Here is a 26106-nt window from a genome sequence, read left to right on the forward strand (position 1 = left end):
ATGTTGTCTTTAGAATTCTCGTTTCATCATTGTGTCATTGCAGATAAACACTAGCAGTGGGAGCACCCATGGGCTGTGTGATTAAAAAGACACACAGTATGTTAGGGCTACTTTTATGATAAGGAGGTTGACCTTCTTCCTTTAAGGCTGAATAAGCAGTAACAGACACACACACAGGGGTGCACGTACAACACCTCATCTTCATGCATTACTTTTGCAAAAAGTACAGGTGGTTTAATAAATGCTACAAGTGCTGCTCTGCACTTTGTGTATATTTCTGTGTGAAGACAGACGGATATTAACGAGTAATCCTCAAGTCGGGCTGTGACAGAAATGGGGATAAACAGAGAAATGTAAAGTGAAAGGAATGGAGAATGAGGCATACAGAACTGTAGGTGAAGAGAGATGACGAGACGATAAACAGGGATAAAAGATTAAATAGTGATAAAAGAGGGCAGGGGGAGACAGAGCAGATGAGAGAGACAAACAGGAGCAGATGGCATGAAAAAAAAACATTACAGTGGAATTAAGCAAGACAACAAACAGTCATAGAACATTTTGAAGGATCAGCTTGAAATTTAATGCGTGAAAGAAATTGTTGAAAAGCAAAGACAGTCACTCAGAATTAACAGAAAAGAGAGATACATCCATCTACCGTGTCTCATCTTTCACTTCATTTATACCTTCTTATCAAAAGCTGTTTCAGGGACTTCTTAAGGGACCTCTAAGAGCTGCCTAATTTGGACCAATTCATCCAAACTCCAGAGACTTTACAGCATTAATTCAATTTGTATAAGTATAGTTGAGTCCAACCACTTGGACCCCTCTGGTCTGGCTGGGAGAAGCTGTCTCATGCCCCCCTTTCCCACTTGTAAATGAAAGCAGAGAGTTTATTTTCAAAGCGGAACAGAAAAAGAGGAGAGTAGCTGGGAAAAAATGCAAGAAATCAGTATGAGAGTATGATTTCAGTGCATCAATCACAAGACACATTACTGAAAACAAATGAAGATAAATGAATGGGGAACGTTCCCAGTGTGCATTAAATATTCAAATTGTGTGAGCAGGGCCGTATTGATGAATTAATAATACAATCAAAGGGATTGTGGAAGAACTGACAAGACGAAGATCTTAACTTTCCCGCAATGAATTTAGATGAGAAAACCCTGTATCCCGTGTGTGTGAATATATGTTCATGCATGTGTGGCAGAGCTTTTCCCTTTTTACTTTCGTGCCTCCACCATCCTTTCGGACTTGACTGCATGAAGCTGGGGGCAGAACTCCTGCCAACCTCCATCTGATGATGACAGTACATGTCTGCTTTCCTGCAGTGCAGCAGAGGCAACATTAACTGCAGAGAGGTCCGGATAAGCTAAATAAAATCTACCAACCAGTGGTTAAACAACGATATCTGGGTGAGTATGTTCAGACACAAGGAGAGCACACCAACCACAGACACATACATACGTTTGACTAAATTGTCATGCTGTATTTCTGTCATGTAAAGCAAAACAGACACGTCTATTCATATTAGGTTCCATCGCAGTCAATAACATTATATTCTACTTCATCGCGTTTGATTTCCCATTTGTTCTAATGTGTAGTTCAGATAAAATGTACAAAGAGGCTTATGTAAGAATAGTGGCATCAGCTCACATTATAGCAAATATTTTTCTCCTGTCTTCCACTCTTGCCATCCCTCTCTCTGTGCAGGATGAATAATGTAGAGAAAAGCGCGCTCTCCCTCTCAAGAAACACACATCCCTTAAGTCTCATACACTCGCTCTCAGATAATCATTCCCTTTGCGGATGTGTTGGAGTTGAAAGTGCATTTTCTTCCATACAGTAATGGAAAATTATCAGGATCCCAAAGACATTGCTACATCAATTTTTCATACACTGCTTTTGGTATTAGTTTGACAGCTACCTTGTTGCACCTTTGATGGAACTGGCACCGGTCAGAGATTGAAACTGTCAAACTTTTCTTTCTCCCAGTCTCACAATAACAAGTTGATAGTGTCTACTAGATGCTCTTTTTCCCATTTCCCCTTCCCCCTTCCCCTTAGCTTTACTCTCCGTAACACAAACACACCTGAGGCAGCCTACATCCGATGCAGAGGCGGCACAGTCCGTGGATAGTGTGCACCACACCACCACCTCCTCCTCCTCCTCCTCCTCCTCCAGCGTTCAAGTCTGCAGCCAGCACACACACACTGCGACGGTGACTTTCCACCTGGCCAGCCCCTCTGCAGCCCGAGTATCTCCACAGCCTCCGTTGTGCGGCTGAGTGTGTGCTCCTGGGGCTGTGCTCCGATGGCTGAGTGGACTTAAGCGTGTTATGAATCATCTCAACAGTGGCAGCTACCCAGTTTTGCAGTTGTGAAAATGTCCAATTCCCAGGTGACAGTCCAGTTGAGGTGGCTCTGGATAATGGTATTGTGTCTCACCTTGCTGGAAGACAGACAGAAATCTGTCCAGTATAATAAAAATGTGTCCTTGGAGACCTTCACTCTGCATCAACTTTCCCTAAATGAGTATAGATTCAATTTTCTTGGTAACAGTCCTTTTGGAAAATTGGCGCCACTGACCTCCAGCTGCACTGTTATCCATTCAAGGTTTGTCAGTAATGAATCCACTCATCAATGCAGCTTCCTGTGTGCAAGTTTTAATGAGTCTGTACCTGTCATTTCATCCACAGCTTCATGTCTTCCTTTTGCTTCTTTTAAAACCTCAGTTCAGGCTTCCTTTCTTCTTTCCTTTAACTTTTCTTTGCTCTTCTTCTTCTCTTCTTGCATTTCTCCTATCCCACAACACACTGCTCCGTTCTCCGTGGCCTTAACAGCAGCAGTTGCAGCAGCTCCTGAGCTCAGCTGTGTGAGAGTGTGGTGGCGTCATGCAGGCGAGACTGGCGCTGGCTCGGCCTGTTCAGGCCACACTGTAGCTCCTGGCAGGGGCGCTCATGGGAACTCTTCAACAGCAGAAGAATAGGAGGAAGTGCCTCCCACCGCCACCCCCCTCGACACACATACACACACACATGCACTTACGCATACCTCACCACCCCACAGCCAGGACAGCTTTGTGTGTCTGCCCCCGATAAGGCCAGTTTGCTTCCTGAGTCCACACTATGAGGCTGTGAGAGGTGCTATAGCTCTCAGTCATTTGCAAATATACACTGTAGTGACTCATGTAGGTGGCAAAGGGAGGCATGTATGAATCAGAGAGAGAAGCAGGATTTTTATTAGGAGGTGTCGGGCAGTCCTGGGTCCGCAAACTTGTAACAGAGAACTTAAACTCTGGACCATATTTACAGTGCAAACGGAAATGTTTCTAATTGCCTATGACTTTCAGTGACCACATTTCCCAACAGAGTGACAGCGGTATTGTTTGGGCACATATTTAACCCACACACACACACACACACACACACACACACACACACACACACACACACACACACACACACACACACACACACACACAAACACACAAATTCCTCAATCAGACTTCACACCTCAACTGACTCTTTCCACCTTAACTACCGTACTCCCAAATCTCCATCCAGACATTATGCTTGTTTGTTATGTTTTCAACTTCCATATTTCCTCTGCTTTTCCTTTCAGCTGCTCCCCCTCACCCCCAACCGCACGGCACGGAAATTCACAGGTCTGCGACTCTCTGACAATCTCCCCTCCTCTTCCAGTTATCCAAACATCACTTTTATTTTTGTTTTCAATGACTGTACGCCTGGGAAAGAGGTGGTAATCTGCAGAAAAAATAACAACAAACAGCTCAGCTGCAGTGCAAAAAAAAAAAAGAAAAACTGTTAAATACAGCTAAAACAGTGGCCAGTCTAACCCCTAGCAACCCCATTAATTCCCAGCTTGCCTCTTTTCCTTTTTTATCATTTGGATGTCTGGCTCATGTATTGAAATATGGACATAGAAGTGATGAAGAAAGAGAGGGGTGAAAGAGGAGCAATGCTGCACTAGCCTCTACAATGCTAATAAAGTGGCAGAAAAGGCCGTTGTCTTAAGATCCCTTCATGCCAATAGTAATGGCAGCTTTTCCCTGTTTGCCTTTTCAAAAGGGCGAGGGTTACCCGTCAAGCACACAAAAAACACTTTCTCTCTCTTTCATGCTGCGCTGTTCACCTCTAAATAGGCAGAAGGACGGATTAGAGGGAGAGAAGAAAGGGAGAGAAGAAAGCATGTATTAGGGAGAGAAGTGAAAGAAGAGTTTGAAAAGCTTGTCTGGGAGCCAGACGAGGCCAATCTGGTGTTTGGTAGTGTGGGATCTCTCTCTCTCTCTCCCTCTCTCTCTCTTTCTGACCTGAATAAACAGCTATCAAAGGAGGAGGCGTCTTCCAAGCCAGTGAACACACAAGATGGGTCTAAGGCCAAGTTAAGGGTCACAGCTCAGGTTGTACTTAAAATCCAATTCTCGGCATATGGATTCATAACTACATTACAATTTCAGCATTACCGCGCATAACGTGAGACAGAGTGAGATGACTAGAAATCTAAAAGAGCAGTCCCATGTCAAGTCAAATCAATTAAAATGCACAGATTAGCACACTTCGAAGTGCTTAATAGATCAATGACAAACAAGTAGCGATATAAATGGCACAACAGATACACACACACAATTGTCAAAATGTAAACATAAAATTAAAATCTTAAATAAAAATTATGAAATGCTGGCTGTGAAGTGCTAATTTATGACATTCTAGTGCCTCTGTAGGCATCACATCCTAAATGCTAATTTACAATGTTCTCCATCTTAGTTTTACATGTTAGCATGCTAACATTCACTAAATGGCGCTAAACGCAAAGTATAGTTGAGGCTGATAGGGACTGTCATTAGTTTCCATGCATTTCTTGTAGCCTAATATTCAAGTCATTAGATTTATCCTGTGGAGACGATGAACATCCTGAGAAAAAAAAGAAAGTAAATCCATCCAACCGTTATCAATATATTTAAGATATTCCTAAAATAAGATAAGATATTCCTTTATTAGTCCCACAGTGGGGAAATTTCCGATTTCAACACTGCCATCTATAGAGCGTTGCTTTTCAACCTGAGTAGTACCAAGATCTTTATAAAGCCTGTCATCCACCCATGCATAAACAATTTAACACATCGATGGCCATAGGCCTGCCATGCAAGGTGTTGGCCATCTGGAGCAGTTTGAGGTTATGGGTCTTGCTCAAGGACATGACATGTGATGGCAGGGATTTGACCACCCAAAGTTTTTTGGGCAACTCGCTCTCCCACCCGAGCCACAGCAGTCTGTACAATGTGATAAACACTGTAGCTACTGCATGAAAAGACAGGGCAGAACAGTTATGGGCGAGATTAAGCATGATCCATCTAGCAGAGGACATATGAGGGTTTGGAGCTGCCTGGACCGTGGGTCTAAAATACTCACAAAGGGACACGTTCTGGCAATAAAACCAACCATTCTTAATTTATTCTGAGACGCCAGCCAGAAGTAAGCATCACCTCCCTGTCCTCCTTTCAGCTCACCCTCCCTTCCCATCTTCCCTGTCAGACAGAAGTGTCAGACCCATTTCCACAGAGACAGTTCAGGAGCTAATGCTAGCTGACAAGCAGAGTGATGCAGGGGGACACATTGTCTGGGGCGCAACTGTTGTTTATACAGTATTCATGAACTCTCTGTTGCCTGTCAATGACATGGGCAGATAGTATTTTTTTTGGCCTTAACATAATTGATAAATGCTGACATGGCAAGTGAGGAAGTGAATTCCTGTTATGCTGCATGTCAAGTCTTTTACTTCTGGTTCAGGTGATGTTTTGGAGATACTAAAACATTTCATGATGCTTTCTCACAGGCCATCATACATCAGTGTTTACTTTAAATAAATGTCTATGAATCAAGGTAACACAAACAATGCCAGATTTTCCACAAAGGAATTAACTTAATTATATCAAAAGCGCACTGGGCTAGAGATTTGTTTCAAACAAAAAGGAAAATTTCTCCAAAGATCACCCTGACAGAAAGCAGCAGGGTCACCTCACATCACAAAATGTCATTGATGATTGATTAATGTCATTGACTATGACTAGTATTTATCCCAAATTGCCAATAACCACTGCCCACATTATCTTAAAAAGCAAACCATGGGTGCACTAGATTCTTTTAGATAAGCTCACACTGAATCAGAAGAAGCAAAACAACAGAACTCGATTGATGTGACATTTTTTAAAGCATGATTTCTTTCAAAGACATAGTAATTATTGAAATAAGAATATTTTTTTGCAAAAATGTGTGTGTGTGGGGGGGTGTTGTTGAAGTGCAGTCAGTGGGTAGAAAAGTGTTCTTGAAATAGTTACGTGGTTTTCTGAGGGACGTTCCTTTGTGGATATCGAGTATTATCTCCACCAACATCTGAAGTGTCCAAAAGCCTTCAGTGAGCTCTGTGTACATTACCGAAATTATTCATGTGTAAGGCCATCGTCAAACACTGAAAAATGTTTGAGTAGGTAAAGAGTGGGCAGTTAATGATACAACAGAGCTCTTTGTGTAGTGTGGGTGATGGCCATGGGGTGATAGAAAGAGAAAGGAGAGGGAAAAGAGAGGAGCTGGAGGAGGCCGCAACAGTGAAGGAGACATACGCAGTGGTCTGGAAGGGAGCAAGGACAAGGCAACAGAAAACGGGTAGAGAAAAGAAGAAAAAGTCTAAAAGGTTTTCCATTCTCCGCTAATTTAGTCTGTGAATGTGCTCCCCCCCCTCCCTTAACTCTCCCCTGAGACTGTCCCACACAAACCGCACAATCATCTGTTACTTTGATTCACCCGGAGATAAAGAGGAAGAGGGAGAACAAGAAAGAGGGGGGAGGGAGGGGGGAGGAAGGAGAGAGGAAAGGAGCGTTCACAAATACGGATGTAAAACTTTTCCATCTCAATGCTGTGCCACATCATTACTGCCTTCTTCACCTTCCACATGACTTCAAAAGACTCCTGACATGCTGGGTGTTATTGTTATGCTGCCAGCAATATAAGGAATTTAATGACTGCTGCGAGAAACAGAAATTAAATGTTTTGCTTATGACACGCTCTGCCAAGTACAGGTAGTGTGTCAGGTAGACAAAGCAGCAAATGCATTACATTGAGAGATAAGTAATGCCTGACTTATGTTTCTGTGTGTCTGTGTGTGTGTGTGTGTGTGTGTGTGTGTGTGGCTGCATTTTGTGTAGAGAGAGGAAGAGTGTGTGAAAGGTGAAAGTAAAGTGAGTGCCTCTGTCTAATCCTGTTCAGTCAAGCTTCTTAGCTACAGTAAGTCCATATGACCACTGCTCTGTGCTGAGTTTACATCCTGGAGTGTTTCGAAAGCAACACGGATATTTGTTTCACTGGCATACTCTGGAGTGCTGGAGGAGAGTGAGCCATTACGATCCTAAGACATATTAACAAAATTGACCTTTTTTCAACCAACAATGTCCAGTTTGGTGGTTAAAAGCTAATTATTTTCCAACTTACCTGCACTGTACCACCAATTACAAGATTACATTTTTTTTGCCTAAAGCTAAGCACAGGCAAACCCCAGACTTAAGTGTGAAGGTCCTGCACTTTGTACCACTTCTGTGCGGTACATAAAAGTAGTGCGTCATTCACTCAACAATGTTTCCAGTGAATATAATCCAGCCAGCAATTAAATTACATGCCAAATCAGTACTATATAAATGTAATTTTTAGGAGAAAGGGTTGACATGGCATGACCCTGCAGGCCACAATATTTAACTCATTCCAGTTATTGTGAAACAAATTACACAAATGACAAGACACTAAAGTTTGGCTTGGCTCTCACTTCATTCCAACTGGGCTTGTATAGTCTGATGATAGCAGCTATGACCTGCTCCGCTGGATTTCTGTCCTGTAAGCAGTCGGTACGATTGGAAATTAAAGGTTTTGGACTACACTTTAACGCAGTGTGAATGCATATTTGGACAGCATATTTGGAGCACACTCCAATATATATTTGTCTTATAGCAGGCGGCCAGGCCATGTGTGGTTGTGGCTGCCACTGTCTCTGTGCTTTTGGTCTCTCAGAATGTTTTATGAGGCTACTGCCTGATAGTGCTCTGCTGTTTTCTGACAATACGCTGTAGAAAAATCAGCTGAGACTGTATAGTTAGATTGAAAACTGTTAGTCTTTTTCACATTCATGCTCCATACACTGCAGCTCCTCCACTACAGTATCATATATAACAAGAACCTGGCGCTGCAGACAAGTGATGCATCACAGAAATACCCACAAAGGGAAGATAGTTTATAAGTTGTAGTCTCTTTATGCTACACAAGAAAACCTGTTTTTTTGGTGGAGTACAGAGGATCATTTGAGGAGCCTCACAGCCTGAAGCAAAAAGCTGCGCTGCTGGTATGGCAGCAGATACTTCTGTATTGCTTGCCTGCCTGGTCAGCAGGGTGAACAGGCTGTTACTGGGGTGGATAACATTCTATATGTCTTATATGATTTTCGATAAAGGCTGGTCCTATCTAAATATAGCCACTGTCACACATGCATCCTAACCTATTAAAGTGAATTTGCTCAAGTATTGGCATCGTGTGTGAACAGAAGCCTGAGGCAATTTGCCATGAAAGTCACTCTGGAAATTTGCCAACTCAGGACACAGTAAGATTAGAAAGCCGTGGAGGGATAAGTCTCCCCAAACAGCTGCAGCGTGAATAATAGCATGCAAAAAGATGCAACACTCACCGACAACAAGGCAATCCTATCTCTGCCAGGTCAAATGAGTCAGGGAATAAAGACAGAGGCACTCCTCTGTCAGCAATAATATATGAGTATCTTTGTGTTTGTTTATCTGTATGTCATGAACAACTTGTGGCAATGTCACTTTGCATTTGAGTATCACTTCCAAAAACAGTTCATTGGTACAAGAAAAGAAGCTCATGTTGAAATAAATGTTGATTTCTTCAGGTGTGTGTAAAAAAAAAAAGTAAAATAATCTAGTTTGTTTAAAGTTTCTCATTTATTGTCCACATAATTTTATTGTTGAGAAGAAGAAAAGGTTTTTGACATGTATCGGAAAGGCTCTTGTGCTGCTTTGCATTGTCTTTGACTGACAGATGAGCTCTGGCACTGGGACAGGGACATGATTGTGGGCAACATGCTCTGTTAACTATAGCTTAAAAGCTAAAGGACAAAGTGTGCACAGATGGCTAAAGAAGCTCCACTTTGCATTAAAATAAACTGAGCTGTGGAGATGGCTACAGCTAACTAGCTAACTAGCCTGGTGAATAATGTTAACAACTGCACTTTTCCCTGATGGATTGTATCTGTAATAGCATGCCAAGGTGCAGGTAATGTAGAACTTGGTTTCTATTGGATTTATTCCTCAGAAATCCAAATGGAACCGGCTAGAACATGACACAGCCTCCTAGTGAAGCTCAACACTGGCAAAGAAGCTGCTGGCAAAACCATGTGTTAAGGAGATAGCACATGGTTGTCTTCACCCCTCAGGAGGCCAACAGTAGAGTAAGCAGTGATAAGGACTACAGTTCATTGGGGATTGAGCACTTCAAACAGGAGAAAAACAGGGAAAATCCACATAAGCTAAAAATAACACACTTACTTCTGCCTCTTGGGGGTCCATTATGGGTCCCAAACCACACTTTAATACAGTTGAGGACTGAGGTCTTTACATATAGAGATATTTCTGTTCTTGTGTGTAGTCATTATTGCTGCTGTTGTAAAGCAAATACTGACTTAAATAATCACCTATTCCCAGCTGTAAATGGGTAAAAGCATCATCAGTCGCATTCTAGTGTCTCTCTAAACAGTTTAAGTGTTCTTTCTGATTCATTTTTAATTAATTCATGTCGACCATACAGTTAGCAATGTGGAAATGGACCTTAAAGAACTTGAAATATTAAGACAAAACTGAGAAGCTATCAGATGTAAAGGATGAGAGAGGAAGGAAGGATTTGTGATGTCCATGAACAGATAGGAAAAACTGGCTTCACATCTGACTACACAGTTCTCTTCTCCCATTTCTCATGACAAACCATCATTCTGCTCCACACGCAAGTGAGCTTTTTGACAGACATTGTCTTTCAAGAAATGACATCTTGCTCCATTCACTGCTCTAAGCTCAAACGCATGATTCAATTAGTTGCTATGGCTGCTGAGAATGCGTAACATGGAATCCATGCAGTAAATATCCTTACTGATGGCATGTTTATGCATGATGAGTTTGTTGGACATGGTGCAATGTCACGGGTCAATTACTTTGTATAAATTAAACACAGGCCAATCCATTCAATGTGCACGCATCATGTGAACGCAACAAATAAAAACACCAGAGAGCACACGCAAACTACCAACGATCAAAGAAATAAATAAGTTCTGCACCTGCAGACAGACATACTCACCAAAACTTCAAACAAATACAGCGATAGAGTTGAAAGATATTTACTGTGTGTACGCACACCCACACACTCCATTAAACTTCCAAAATATTTCTGTTGTTCAAGTTCAAATGGACCCACAGACAGAGCAGAAAAAGACAAGGATATGAGCATGGTTAAAGTTTACATGCACACGCACACAGAGAAAATGTAAAAAGGTTTGATTGTACTTACTGTTAAGCATTGCATATTCTCAGGGCGATTGGTCTCGGGGGCAGCACCATGGTTTGACAGCACAGCCTCTGAAATGTAGACAAAGGAATCACGGGCTGAGACAGTGCCTTTGGAGCACATTTCTCTCTGTGCCAACGCAAAACAGCCTTGTGGATGCACAAAAATAAAGTCCTCAAACAGTTCTGAGAGTCCATAAAAGTGACTCAGAAAGATAACAACAAGCAATTATGGCAACAGTTGTCTGGAGCAGCCTTCGCTGGGCTGGGATTCAAACTTCAGAGCGCACATAAAAGGCAAAAAACAGGCCAGCCGAGTCAAGGAAAATCCCGTAAGATGCGAGGATCCAACAAACTGCCCAAGAGAGGAGTGGAAGTGAGAACAAGTGAGAGGGAGGGAAGGAGGGAGGGGTGAAGAGGAGAAAAGGAACTCCTCTCTCACTCTATTATCTGTCCGTCACAGGGCTCCTGGGAAGTTGCTATGGTTACAGGGACTCACGCCTCAGTGTCCTTTAACTATTGCTCATAAAGGCGGCATTCAGCTTTGGGCCACAATGCAGATCCCCCTCTCTCTCTCTTTCTCTTTCTTTCTACATTTCCTTCTGTTTACATCGGTCTACATCTTTTACTAAACATCATTCCCTCTCATTTTCTGCCCTTCCCTGTCCCTCTCTCAAACTTCACACACAGCAACCCCGCCGCCCCCCCTCCAACCACCGCCTCCTTCGTCTGTTTGGTGTTTCTATCCTTCCTTTTATCCCTCACTTTGCCATACTCTTCCAGCACACCCCTACCTCCATCACCATAGGAGATAAATTATCCTGACCCAGACTGTGAAATTTTATTTTCAAAACTCTGCCAACCAAGTCGAAACAGCCCCAACACGAGTCAAAGAGTGTAAGCACCCTTCTGTTAACCTCGTGAAAAGTTGGAATAATCACATTACACACAACAAGTGAAAAAGCACATTTCTAACACTGTGTCGTACATACATTTTTTGGTGCGACACTTCGCTGAAACTATATCAAATTGAGCACATTTATTCTAAATAAAACATTCAATGCAAGACACCATTTACAATGCATTTACTGCTGCTAAAATGGAAGCTTCGAGATGTCTTGAAAATCATTTTATTCTGTTGACTAAAAGCTACAACAAAAGTATGAGAGACCACACAAAACTGCCCAAAAACAAAGTGTTCACGTTCAAGTGACAAAGCGGCTGTAGCAATTAGCACTCTTGCCTGCTGGGAACAAAGGAGGAAGTTGGGTGACGTTATTACGGAGCCAAAAATCCAAATAGGGAGGCAGTCAGGGTGGATGGGTGGTTCAACAAAATGTAGGACATTGCCACGGGGGACAGCTGTTCGTTTCCTGTTTCAAAATGACTGTCAAGTTTCTTTTAACCATAACCACAACGGCTCCCTAAAATTAACCAGGTGGTTATTATTGCAACCATGACAATAAAGGTCCTCTAATCCTAACAAAGTACCCTTGTTTAACTCAAATGATAATATTCTCCAAAACCCAACCAAGCCATGTTTGTGCCTGAACCTATACAAACCTAAACCATACAGTTTAGACACTGACAATTACATCGTCCTATCGGGGTGTTGGATCAGAAACTGTATACAGTATGTGTCATTCAGGAAGGCTGGAAGACTTGTATTTGTAATGATGGGTCCTTGTGGGTCCAGCAGAGTTTAAGAGGTCAATCGAGAGCTAACCCTAACCCTTACTGTGCTCACATGAATGCAAGGCCGTCAAGAGTCAGTCCTCGAAAGCATAGTTAAAAGAGGCCAAACACACACACCCACACACACACACACACACACACACACACACACACATACATATTGGACAATTGTTGGCTTCCAAACTAGATGAGATGTTGCATAAACATGTTTGAGGACACACTCATCACCTCAAGAAGCTTTCCCCCTTCAGCAGTGTTCTCGTGTCAAACCGTGCACACAGACCATTCTGCGCAGTGAAGGTCAAGCATCCGACTGAGGTAACAATAAGCAAAACAAATTTTTGAGAAGGGGGGACTTTAAAATGTATCTGTAGGTGATTAAAGGCAGTCCACATACAGAAAATTAATTAAGCATGTCTCAATGCTTTGGACAGTTTTGACTTTCCTCTGCAACCCTATAGATTAACCCCGAAGTAAAAGTCCCAATCCCATAGTTTCAGTTGACATGGTAACCTGGAGGCTTTTCTAAAAAACAGGCATTTTGTCACTTGTGAATCTGAAACCTCCAGGGGTCCAGCAGAAAAGAGGGGCTAACCTGGCTGGCATCAAGCCCAGGAGAGGAACCTTTTGTGAGGGTACTGTAAGACATCAGTAATGTAGGGCATCTGAGGGAAGAGGCAAGGAGCAGCTGGCAACAAGAAGCATCCAGCATGACTGACTTAAAAATGAGGGAAAGAAAGGGGGACAATAAGAGAAATAGTGGGCAGTGGGAAAAGTCCACAAAGGAGAAATTCAGGGAATGAGAAAAAGTAGTTTGAAGAAGCGAGTAAGAAACGGAGAAGACTGAAGAAAGACAGATAATGAAACTAGACGGGGGGGAAACAAAAAGAGGCTGAAAATGAAGACGTGCAAAAGGAAAGAGCAAAGAAGAGAAATCAAAAGGTGTTGGCAGTCTTCTGCAGTCGAGTCAGCCTCACTCTCAGATCTGCCAGAACATAAAAAGCCCTTGACTGTGCCCAAGTCCCTCATTGCAACACTCACTCACTTGACACCCAGCCCCTCTTTTCACCTCCTGTCGCCCGCAAACAAATAAACACTTGATGGAGAGAGGGGAAAAGCCAAGATGGGAGGAGACTGCCTCCACTTCACTGTTTGAGTGTCTTAAGATCACCTCAAGCATCGAGAACTGATTGTCTTAATTGGTAACACCAAGAACTAACACAGACTATAAAGAAGTGAACTGGACTGGCAAAGGATAGCATTGTGACACTAACACAGTGATGAGTGAATGACAGGTCGCTATGCTTCAAACTGTTGCCTATGTTGACAACCAATCAGCACATTTCAGTGTGACATGCTTGATGTCACAGCACATGGAAAAGTACAGTATCTGACAATAATGACAATATGCTGGGTTTTTGACAACTGTGTTGGATTATAGTGACATGTAATCCTTTCTTTTTGTACAAAGGTAAAACCACATTACTCTTGTTAACAATCGTTTAAGCTTAAATTTGAGTTGACAGCATTAGCACTTATGAAGTAATGAATGACATTTTGAATTTAGCAAATGCACTCTGTACTTAAACTGCTGAAGTAGTCAAGTTAGTTAAATGACTGAAAATTAAAAACAGGTAAAGTAAAACTACTGTGTACTTAGTTACAGTAAATGCAAATAAGTACTTTGTCTTTTATCAATCAAAAAAACATCTAGGATAGACCACCAAAGTCGTCTACACCTGCTAAGAAGACTGAGGGCCTTTGGAGTGCGTAGGACACTGAAAACATTTTATGACTCTGTGGTGGCATCTGCAGTTTTCTATGCAGTGGTCTGCTGGGGTTGTGGAAGCTCAGAGAGGGACAGAAAAAGACTGAGCAAACTGGTCAGGAGAGCCGGCTCTGTCCTGGACTGCCCTCTGGACACCATTGAGGAGGTGCGTGAGAGGAGGATGTTAGCCGAGCTGACATCAATCATGGACAACCCACCCCACCCCCTGCATGAGACAGTGGGGGGCTTCAGTAACAGACTGCTGCCTCCAGTCTGTCAGAGAGAAAGCTAACGCAGGTCCTTCATTCCAACAGCTGTCAGACTGTTTAACTCCAGCATCACGCAAAGTATCACAGTGTTTTTTTTCCCCAAGTCTACATCATAAATCTACTGTTTTTTGCACTACTGTTATCAGTGCAAATATATGCTCACATTATCCTTTTCATCTGGTGCAATTTCTAATTTGCTGTATGTTAAAAATACTCCTACTACTACTTGCTGTCGTATCTCTTTTGACCCCAAAGTGATAGTCAATTGGAGAGCTTTTCAGCAATGGCTGGACGAAGGCTTCGATTTATTGAACAACTCAACTGGAATGTTTTAAATCAGGGCTCAGCGCACCAGCGGGCTTTCTGCTCGACTCAGTTTCTACACACAGACGAACACAGCAGAGGAGTTGATACGGAATTCAGGAGAAAATCATATGAGAGCGAAACAAGTACACACATACAAACCACCGGAGGTTTGAATACTGCAGCATGACTGATGCTTGGTGAGGCATAGTTTCCAGTAAACAGCTACACGATTTTGTGGAACCCGACTGTTTTGGTTCTACAAATTAATGGAAAATGACAGGGAAAAAGACACATGATAACAGTATTCAAGCCGGAGTAACAGTACAAACATACAGAGTAGTGCTGTCGTGTATATTGTTCAAAATCACATTTGATTGCATATGTATGAATTGTCTGCATATTTGGCAACACTACTGTCATCGACATCTGCTTCATGATAAAGGGCAATAAAAGCTTGAATGTGCCCTGTGGCATTTGTTTTTGTAAACAAGCATAAGCTACATTTACATTCAGTGTTTCTCACCAAACACATAGTGCTGATCCTTGAGGCCTAACAAGGCCTTCTTTTTTCTCTAAATATGTTTAATCATGTATTGTTTATTGCTATTCTATCTTTCCTGGCACCTCATTACCACCAACTGAGCAGAACAGCATGAAAATGTTAGTGGGATGCGAACGGTACTCAAGTCTGTCTCCAAGAAATAGGAATTGTTTATATACAATTCATTTGCAACAGATATGTTTTGTGGGGAACGAAATGCAGACCAGATTTTGTTTTGTAAGTACAAAAGGAATAAATGTTGTTAACTAATGTATCTGGTAAGCTGCAAAAATGCTCTTAGTCTCACTGGTGCGATAAATAAAACTGGCACTTCATTCCCTCAGAAGGATGTTGCCTGTGAACATAATGGAGCAAGCGATTCGGTTTAACTGCACAAGCAGTTTAGTCACATGTAAATCTAACTTGTATGAGGAAGGGTTGTTTCCCTTTGTTGTACACGTTTGTGAAATGGGAGGTGCATGTTGGATGGATCATACTGTTTTATGTTAAGTTTGTTTTATTTGTCAGAATTCCATGTTTTTAACATTGTCTTGCGATTGTCGAGCAAATAGCATATTTGTGTTTCTCTGAACTATTTTTTTTTCTTCCTATGTATCAATAAATACATTCACACTTCAGTTTGGGTGTTTTTTTTTGGTTTGTTTTTTGGTTTTTTCGGGGGGGGGAGGGGTCATTAAAAACATGGCTCATCAAAAGGCTGAAAGAGTGAAAGCAGTCTTGAGCCTGAGGGTGTTTTTGGTGGTCAATGAGCAAACTGATCTGAAAGAAATGCAAAAGATGTGAAAAGGCCTAAAATACTGTAGCCGCTCAGTGTTTCTATATGTTCTCTTTTGATCAGGCTGGTCATTAGGGTGCACTGCGTTACAGCTGTGGTTTGTGTCCTTGCTGTTACATCCTAACTGCTGGAACTGCCTTGCAGGTTATTTCTGTAATGACTTGTACACACATCCTGTTCTGTCATCAACTCATTTGAATTTTACTAATTTCCTTTTATTTCATGTTTAACTAGGCTCTGCAGTGTTATCTCTATATTTCCTTTCCAGAGAGAGTTTTTCAATACTGCCTCACATTCAGAAAATCATTTATCCCACGGCCTACGGGGATCATCTCTGTGCTCCTGTAGCCCAACAGAATAACTGTGTGTAGATGAAAGCGCTTAGCTTCTTTTTTTTAATCAATTTTTCAGAGGTCAAATACTCCACATCTTACATTTATTTACTTTATGGGAATACTCGAGGATGAGGATGATCTCCACGGGCCCTCAGAATAATCTACTAAATCCACCAGGCCTCATTAGTTGCAATAACTATCAATGAGCCATTTTCAAGATTTGTTGACATGTTTACTAAATCCTTTGTTGTTCCGTTTCAAGAACACAAGGCATGTGCTAAACAGCTGGACAAAGTGAGGTTCATTAGGAACACTGGGGATGATGTTCATGTCACCCACTGAGAGCAGGGTGACATGAACACACGTGATTTCATTTAACAGCTAACAGAGAGTTACATCTTCCTTTTTCAGAAATCAGCTCAACAGAACAGCTACTGGATGCCATGAACCTAACTATGCTGGATTTTTCCAAAGACGGAGGAAGGACAACTGCATTATTCAAAAGAGACTTGGAAAATGACACAGTATGGCAGATGTGAGGATGAGGGTTTTTTAAAGGATTTTTAGCCATGCTAGCAGTATAGACATAGGGATGGCAACGTCAGTCTACTGGTTTGGTCCAGACTGTGATATATGGACAAGCACTGTATGGACTGCCATGATATTTTGAGGAAGTCAACAGTTCTTCCTGTTTTCAAGCAACTGAGCACAATATAATTCTAAAAGGATACTGCATTAACTTGGCAGTTTTCAATTGAAAATTTACTTGACATATTACTTGAAATACCATAAGGTGTTACTGTTATTTTGTCTATGCCTTTCATGTCATGAAATAAAGTACAAAAGTAGGTCATACATGCATATTGTAATACAAACATCGAGCCTGTAAATGGATGCACAGGTAATGTAATGTACATGTTCACCACATACAATTAGATCCCTGAGGATCTAATGCATTCTGTTTATGCATGGCTTATCGGCACAGTACCAGCCCAAAGCTGAATACATTTCAAATAAGACACAAGAGTAACGTTCACATTCAAAATACAGAACAAGAGATGCTTATGCCCTGGTCTCTGCTTGACCTCAGCAACCGCTGAGCGGCTGACTCATTTAATGCATTATGCCACATGGTACAAGACAATGTGATGACTTTTGGCCATTCTGGATAGCTGGACAGTCGTGACTGACGCATTTCATTTCCTGTTTCTGTCCTGAGTAAGGCATAACAGCCAGAAAGGATTATGTCTGCTGTCTGTTGACTCAAAGTGTTGAATGATTGTCCCTGATAGAGATTTGCAAAAGGGATTTGAAGAGAACAAACAGAGAAATATTCAGAGACTGGGAGGGAATTTCACATCCACCCTGAATAGCACCTCCAAATTTATTAATGTCAGCCACCACTACATCATCAGGTTGATCATTTAATTATACAGTAATAGCAGGGATTGTTGCAATACTATGCATTTCCTTTGGTGTAGCTTTGCTATTCTAAAATAAGAGAGTCAAAAACCGCAAACAAGCACGTCAATATTACAAGCAAGCGCATGAATTGAGCTTTAATGCCTTTTCCTTGTCTTCCTTGGCACAGTTAAGCTGCATCAAGAGAGGAGGTGGCTATTCAAACTGACAACTGCAATCAATTTTCTTACAGTATAACACTGGAGTACTTCAAAACTGGAAGAAGAAGGGAGCCAAGTTTTTACCAGTCTTTACAAGGAAAGCAGATGAGCCAAGATACTTAACAATATATATTCTGAATGGAGTATTTCTTCAATGTCATTTATTAATGATATATTTTCCATTATTTTTTCCTAACGTCACAAAATATTGACAACTTGATTGCTGAACTGTCACCATGTGCTGTCACACATGAGGAGAACATGTCTGTTCTCTATGAGCGTGCTCCTTATTGGCAGTCACACTCCCTCAAGTCGTGCCCACTTAGCTCCGTGTACCCTCTGCCGACTCAATATGCCTGCCAAAACAGGAAAGCAATTCTAATTTACTTTATGTCCATGACGACTATCAGCCGTCAAGGTTCATTGCCTCTGACCCAAACACATGAAAGTGTCACCCACTGGAGATTAAAGACTATACTGTTTGTCGCTTTGCAGTCTGAGGAGATTCATGCTTGTGATCCACAGAGTTTGGATTGTACAAGTGGCAGCATTCTCTGTGGTTGTCTGGGACTGGCTACACCCTTTCACCACTCTCCCCTCTGGTGGTAACATGTCACTGCAGTCTGCCACCACCTTCTTGTTCAGGTCATCACCTTTGATCACTGAAACATTTCCAGTAAATTTTGAGGATTGACAGCACAATTCACATCAACTAAAGAGGGGCTACTTTTGTTCCTATGGACTACATCAGTCAGCTGGGCATTAAGATTAGCTGAGCTACATCCATCATGTCTGTGAATGAAATTCCTTTTTACTTGGATTTCACTTTACTGCAGAAACCACCAACAGATGCAGATCACACTCTCAAATTGTCTTGTTACTAATAAGGTGAGTTTGGTCTCAGACTACAGGTCAATGAGTTGCTGTTTTACTCTCTGAATGCCAAGAAACACGAGGTCTGGCTCTGGTCTCAATTATATTGTTTATTTCTTAATTTAGAGATATCTCATTCAAAGGATAATGTATACTTAATTACTCACTTAAATGGCTTACCACTCCTGGTCCAGCAGTACACGAACACCTATGGTACACACACACCCCTATTAGTGTTTATGTGCCTACGTATCATGGTTGGAAAGATTACACCTATTGTAAACCTTTCTCACAGCAGACATTTAAACTTGTCACAGTGGGAAAAGCACAGGTGTTACTAATAACATTAACAATCACTTACATTCCAGCGTCCCAGTGAGACGTGACAGTGTGACCGTGAGCCAGCGTGCATAATATCAGGATCCTGAAACTGAAGTAGCTCAATGAAATTCAGCTTTAATTAGTTTTTATCATTTATACCTTTTACGCTTTTCCTGTTATGACAGGAAGTCTGCTGACCTAATAAATATCTCCAACCAACGCCAACCTGAGCAGTGGTCTGATTAGCCAGAATAAGTGAAAACACATGTGTAAAATAGTTCACAGTGTTGCTGGCTGTTTAGTTTTCTAACTATGAAAGAGATGAAGTATTTCAACAAAGTACGAAGTAACGAAGTATAAATAATGTTCTTTGAATACTGAATGCTAAGAAAAAGCAGTCAGACGGGCTTTAATTGATATTGATATTAATTGATATTGATTGATTTTGCATAGCTGACAGTGCCAAAGGCGCAGAATGTGTGGCGCTGTAGCACAGAGCTGAGAGTGTAAACTGTTGGGTCAAATGCTTCACTTCAGGTCAAATGGATGTAAGCGTGGGGTCAAAGCAGATACATGGCATGTCAGACATACATTCATCAACACACTGTCTCACATGATCACACACTCACAAAACAGCCAGTATTTAGCAGAACAACATCACAATATAAACCCCCACCCTGCCCCCCACATCCATGTCCATGTTCAGCCTCTTCCATATAATCACACAGTGTTCATTTTAATCGGCTGATTTGAAGGCTTGCAATCTGGGAGAGCAGTGTTTATGTGTTTATGTGCGTGTGTGTGCGTCTACACAGCATGTCTGGACTCCATTCACCTATTATGAAAAAGGAACAAGTGTGTGTACGATGAAGATGACACACTTTTTTTAGCACGAGCCCAATGGGTGTTCTGCTATTTTTACTTTCATGCATATACAGACCACCTGACCCACATTGTACGCTTGTTGGAGGGAAATGCATTAGCCATGGTCAAAAACACACACACGTACATGTCACTGTGGGTCAGTTGTCTCCATTGACACACTTGGCGAGCCAAAAAAGCAGAGCTGAGGGAGTTTCTCAAATGCTCACTTTCGTATTTAATCGGTAACAAATGCCAAGGCATCCATGCTTGTGCACAAACACGCACAGATGGGCAACAAAATACCTAATCTCCAAAAAAATATACTGCCAACCTTATGACCACCTGGAATGCTAAAAAGTCCTTTATTAATCCACTGATATGTAATTAACTGCAAGACTAAGCACTGTTTAACAGATATCTGCTGCTTTGAGCATTTGAGGCAGTTTGAAAAAACCTCGTAGAAACACAATTTTTCATGTTTTATTTACACTTCAAATTAGTAATATCCATAGATCCTGTACAATTAGTATTTTTACTGGTAGAACAGCATTTATAGAGCAGTGCACAATATTACTGAGGTTAAAAGAGGTTCCTACCACTGCCTAATACAAAAACATGTCCTGAAAATCAACACTAATTGCCCTGTCACTCCATATCTCAGCAATGTTGTTTGGCTGCCACTCATGCACAGCCTCTCCTTTTCAGTCTCTCAGCTCGTTTTAAGCAAAGTTAAGATGGCAGCCTTTTTATTGTAGCGCGACAGGGTAATTAGCTGTCAAGCCTCAGCAGATTGGTTTTGTTATGGAAGCGAAGAGTCTGAACTATGCAAGAGGAAAGTTTGTGAGACGAAACGGCACATGAGAGTATGAGAAGCATGACTGGTAACAATCTGATTCAGAGTTCATTCCTCTCTTTGTGCTCTGCTCATATGATTTATCTGCATGTATTTTGCATCATTTGTTTTAAAAGAATATTTTTCTGCATTATGACAAAAACTCATTAAATGGTCTGCTGATATTTGAGCATTCATATTGTTGTCGTTCTAATACTAATACTGATACTGAATGTCGCAAGCCGGCCATTAGGTCAGGCCAGTGCTACATCATGTGTAGGTGTGCTGCTAGCTTCCCTGTCAAACATAATTCTGGCCCCCTCCCAGGAGTTTTGGCCTGGTACTGTGCTGGCTCTGAACTGGCACAGGTGTCCGAGCGAGGGATTAGTTGGGCACGCTGATCCAAATAGTGCACCTCTGGTGAGAGTCTGTGCACATTAGCACGGATTAATCTAGCAGACCAGTAAAAGACTTGTTTCAACAGATGATGACTATTTGTTAAGTTAGACTTTCTTTCAAAGTGGATGTGGCGTGAGAGAAAATCCATTTATCTGTTGACATTCACTGTCTTTGAGCTTGTGTGTGGAGATGGGAATTTTGAGTTGATGTCAACTCACTGACAAATTCAACTCTCAAAGCAAACTTGAGACTAACCACAACCAAAGTTATCTTTGGATCCGTTCATTGGACTTAGCTGTCTCACCCTTGTCAAACTTCTCCTGCCTGGTGAAAGAGTGCAAACTGAACCTCCTTCACACAGCGCTCTGTGGTTCTCCCTGAACAGTGCATACTATAATTCCCCTATGTGCTACACAGAACAGGATACACAAATAAACACACCAACCAACAACACACACCAACAGCAGCTCCTCCTGAGCACGCAGTGAGAGCACAGACATTACTACAAGTTTGATATGACAACTAAAAGTTAGTTTCCCCAAAATAACACATACAGCCCTGATGGTCATGTCATGTACGAAAAACTTTTTAGCTACATCTGCAAAGAAATGTAGCCAATAAGAACAAGTAAACCCTTACACTCAACTTTCAACTCATGAAAACAGACATTCTTTTCAGAATGAATGTTTTTGACAATCAGCTATTCATATGCTTGTTCATTTATACAGTAACCTGAGCTCATACTAACAAACTAGTGTCAGAACACATACTAGTCAGAATACATAATGATTGCTGCTGTGGAATCACTGCTTGAGAGTAGTTGGAGTTACAGATGAGGCAAGCAGCAAAAATTATAAATTATCTTTGAATCTAAAGCTAACTTATCCAAAGCAAGAACAGGAACATGGTGAGCCTGCCAAGCTCCCAGCATGCACCTCATTCCCATAATTGCAAAATTTCCCTTAATGAAATAAAGTATATATCGCAATTGAAGGACTTCTATGGGCTGGCAACTAGTGTTACATCAAATTGTTTGTTTAGTGAAGGCCTTTTTGCATTCTGCCACAGTGCTAGGTTATATAAGAGATGGACTGAGGACTGAGAGACAAATGACAAAGATGCCAGAGCGAATAAGGAACAGTGACGTCTGAAAAAGCAGAGAGGGGTTAATAAAAATAAAACTACAGGTGAGAGGCGTGAAATGGAAAAGACAGGCAAGGGCTCAAGGATACTCACAAACACGTGGATAATCAGTAAGAACTGACAGACATTCAATGGGCCGGAGGAGAAAGAGAGACAGAGAGAGAGACAGAGAGAGGGGATGGAAACACATAGAGGGATGCTGTAATGAATGGATTTTGGTCAGTTCCATGTTAGTGCATGTCATGGTGCAGCAGTGCATCCATGGCCTACATTCTGCCAGCTGGCAACACACAAGTGCATGCATGGTCATGCACCCCCACTCACAAACACACACAAACACGCACACACGGATCAGATGAGACAGTAGTGGGGCAATACTGCCACTCGGAAAGATGAAAACATTTCACATCCACTACATCCTGTTTTTCCTTTCTTTTGCCATGAAATTAAAATTATTTGGGATTAATGAACTTTATTGCACTTTCTCAGCAATTTGTGTTAAACACTTTTCAGCTTAGAGCTAAACGAATTACTTGACTCTGTAACCCTTAGATGCAAGTCAAGATCCCCTCATGCACGCCTTGTAATGGTTTCCTGCTGGCTGAGGCTTGAGTCCAATCTGATACTCCTGTCCCAGTTCCATCCACAGAAGCATAAAACTAATTTTAAAGTTGCATGAGGCAGATTAGCCTAGTTCAGCCAAGCGGTGTAAATTGGACTGGGTTAGCTAACGTCTTATGATATCACCATCATTCTCATAACCCAGAATGGAACTATACGAATAAGCAAAGTACTAAGAATGGGGAGGGTTGTGGAGGGTTTGGAGAAGTGCATGTGGGAGTATGTGCATGTCACTGTGTGCTGACGTGAAAGGTTTGTGCATACGCGTGCACAAAAAGATGGTGTCATAGTGTAAGTAATTCACTGCATGGGTAAGCTAAGCTCCTTCAGGGGTCTCGCACATAGAGTAATTGTGACTAATTTGGCTCAGCAAGAGAAAATTAGATGAGAATTGGCAGATTAGAAGCCTTCTCACAGAGCAACAAAGAGACATTAAAAGTAATGTCAGCAACAATGAAAGCATGCAGAAGAGAGATGTTATGATGGGACAAGATAAGGAAGAGCACACGAGCAATAAGAAGAAAAAAGAAAGGTGAAACGGTGAAGAAGCGGAGGGAGAGAGTGCAACAGACAAACACGAGTCCAGAGGAAACATCCAAACAGCATCCTCAAAAGAAAACACTTCACGTTGCAAATTTGCTGCTTCGCAATGCAACATGCAACTTCCAAAATGCACTCATGTGTAGTGAGTACAGTAATGTATGATAACACAAACATAGTACTCACCTAGTCTAGGCTGCCCTTATGGCTGGCACAGAGTAGCATAACTCCAACACACACACACCACCACCACCAACGTGAAACTACGAGTGAGTGCAAACATAAGTAGGAAGAGAAGGAGCACTCGAAGAAAAATAGATGTCCAAACAAATGTGTCTTGGTGTGTGTGTGTGTGTGAATGTGTGGGTGTGTGTGTGTGTGTGTGAGTTTGGGTGGGTGTGTGTCTGTGTGTGAGGGGGAGATCCACTCCAGCAGTGAACGGTATGAGAGAGCTCCGTCTCTCTCTCTCTCTCTCTCTCTCTCTGGCAACTGTGACGCGTCAGGGTTTCGTCCAGACCCCTCCCTCCCCACTCTCTCTGTCTTTCCCTCATTCGCTCTCCCAATCCCTCTCTCTTCCCCTCTCTTAATCCCTCGCTTCCCCGGTCGCCCCACCTCCAGACCCAAAGACTGATAAAGACTTAAGAGCTGTGAGCCTGGCACACTCCAGGCACACACAAAGATGTCAGAATATGTACTTGGCATGTACTTAAAGTACTTAAATTGAGTTGTGTTCCTGCTGTGACTCTGACACACTGCAGATTAGCCATGAAACTACAAATTTGAATCTGTTTGTGTAATTTTGATTTCACTCTTTTATACAATGCAATATGTCATTCATAACTGAAATGTTCATCCTGAGTACAGTTTGAAAAAAATCTGTGAAATCCATGCCAATATGATATCTGGGTTTCATTAGAAAAACTGCTTTTTTTTTTCTTTTCTTTTTTTTTTACCTTTGTTTGTTGAGTTTTGGTTCACAAAAAATATGCCAAAGTGCTTAAGACTACACTATCAAATACAGACTTTTGTCTAAAATAAACATGGCTTGTAGACAGAGAAGATTCCAGATTTAAATGAGGAAATGTTAAATAAAAAATCAGACAAAGCATTAACCAACTGGATTAATTGACAAAGATAGTTAACTTACCAGTAGAGCAGCAGTGTGTGGGCACTTTAAGATGCTTCTTCCTCCCGAGTTCTTCCCCAAGTAGGTAGTACCATCCTTGAACTTCCTACAGCACATACACAAAGAGTGACTGTGTGTGTGTGTGTGTGTGTGTGTGTGTGTGTGTGTGTGTGTGTGTGTGTGTGTGTGTGTGTGTGTGTGTGTGTGTGTGTGTGTGTGTGTGTGTGTGTGTTCCAAGTGCATGCACGTCTATGCATGTCTTGAAGCTTGGGGATTCAATCTAATGAGAGCTAAATTTAAAATGAATTCTCTATGTGAAAGCATAAACATGTTGTACGGAAACACACAAACACACACACACACAGACTCAATTTGCTTGCTCCTGCAGGGCTGCAAACACTGCACACACACTCACCCACTCACAATGCTTTAGCTTATTCCAGCAGCTGCTGCCCTCACTTCTGCACTCCTGCACTGTGAGCCAGATGGTGTGTGTGTGCAGACGTGTGTTATGTGTTTGGAACTACTGTATGTGTGTTACATAAAGTCGAGCAGGCTGTGGCAGAGGGGATCTGACTTGTAATCCTGACGATGTGGACACAGTCGTGCAAAAAAGGACATGACAACACTGTTGTGAGCTGACATCATTTTACTCTGTGTCACACATTTATTACAGCACACACACACACACATGCGCGTACACACAAACACGCTGCCAGCCTCCTCTTTTGTACTAAATAATGTGATGCCATGGACAGTGACAATAATCTCCGTTTTAAAAGCATCTTATCTGAGTGGACAGATTTCTGCGGGCTGTGGGACAAGGGGGGAGGATGGGCAGGGGACTTGTATAGAAGATGGGGGAGGGGAGGGCATATGTCCTGAGAGTCAGAGAGGGATTTATGCCATCGTTCAATATTACCCTGCACATGTGACAAAGGGGGAAAGAGTGGGGCAAAGAGAGCTGTAAGTCAGGATGGGGAGAGATGAAAAGCAGGAGATAGAGAGAGGTAAAGAGGCAAACAGGTGCAAACAAATGATGAGATGTGACAGACAAGCAAGGCAGGTAACAAAAATAACAGCCAACACTCATGTGCGCCAAATACTTCAGAAATAATGTAAAGACAGAGTGGAGGGAAGGAAGGGCTGAATAAAAAAAACAGAATAGAGAGAGTAACGGATGTGTTGGCGGGGTAAAGAGAAATAACTCTGTGTGACTCAAAGCTAAAGCTCCCTCATTAGCATATTAAGCCAATTAAATATTCATCGGGATAAATGTTAGAGGAAGGAAGCCATAAGCCTGAGTAAAATATAATTTATTCCCGTTGTTTGTTTTCCGCACTCATGTGGACTTTAATTGAAATGACAAAAAAACGGGCGAGTTTATGAGAGAACAAGAGGTTTTGTAAATTTGCAGCTGTGTTGAGGCTTGTTT

General features: G+C 41.8%; 1 protein-coding gene across 3 annotated transcripts in view; it reads right to left on the reverse strand.

The window, feature by feature from the left end:
- rgs3a (regulator of G protein signaling 3a) overlaps positions 1–24065 on the reverse strand; it is a 114633-nt gene extending 90568 nt beyond the window's left edge. Inside the window, exons 1-2 of one of the 3 annotated variants that reach the window (XM_070988272.1) lie at positions 23732–24065; positions 10625–10692 (exon numbers count right to left, since the gene is read on the reverse strand). In XM_070988272.1, coding sequence (XP_070844373.1) covers positions 10625–10639 — 15 coding nt within the window. In that variant the 5' untranslated portion in view covers positions 10640–10692; positions 23732–24065. Of the gene's footprint in view, positions 1–2089; positions 2462–10624; positions 10978–23731 lie in introns of those variants that run through there. The other 2 variants (XM_070988271.1, XM_070988270.1) reach the window with 2 other exon arrangements.
- Positions 24066–26106: the final 2041 nt, after the last annotated feature.

Source organism: Chaetodon trifascialis, chromosome 20 (assembly GCF_039877785.1).
Source record: "Chaetodon trifascialis isolate fChaTrf1 chromosome 20, fChaTrf1.hap1, whole genome shotgun sequence".
Taxonomy (NCBI): Eukaryota; Metazoa; Chordata; class Actinopteri; order Chaetodontiformes; family Chaetodontidae; genus Chaetodon; species Chaetodon trifascialis.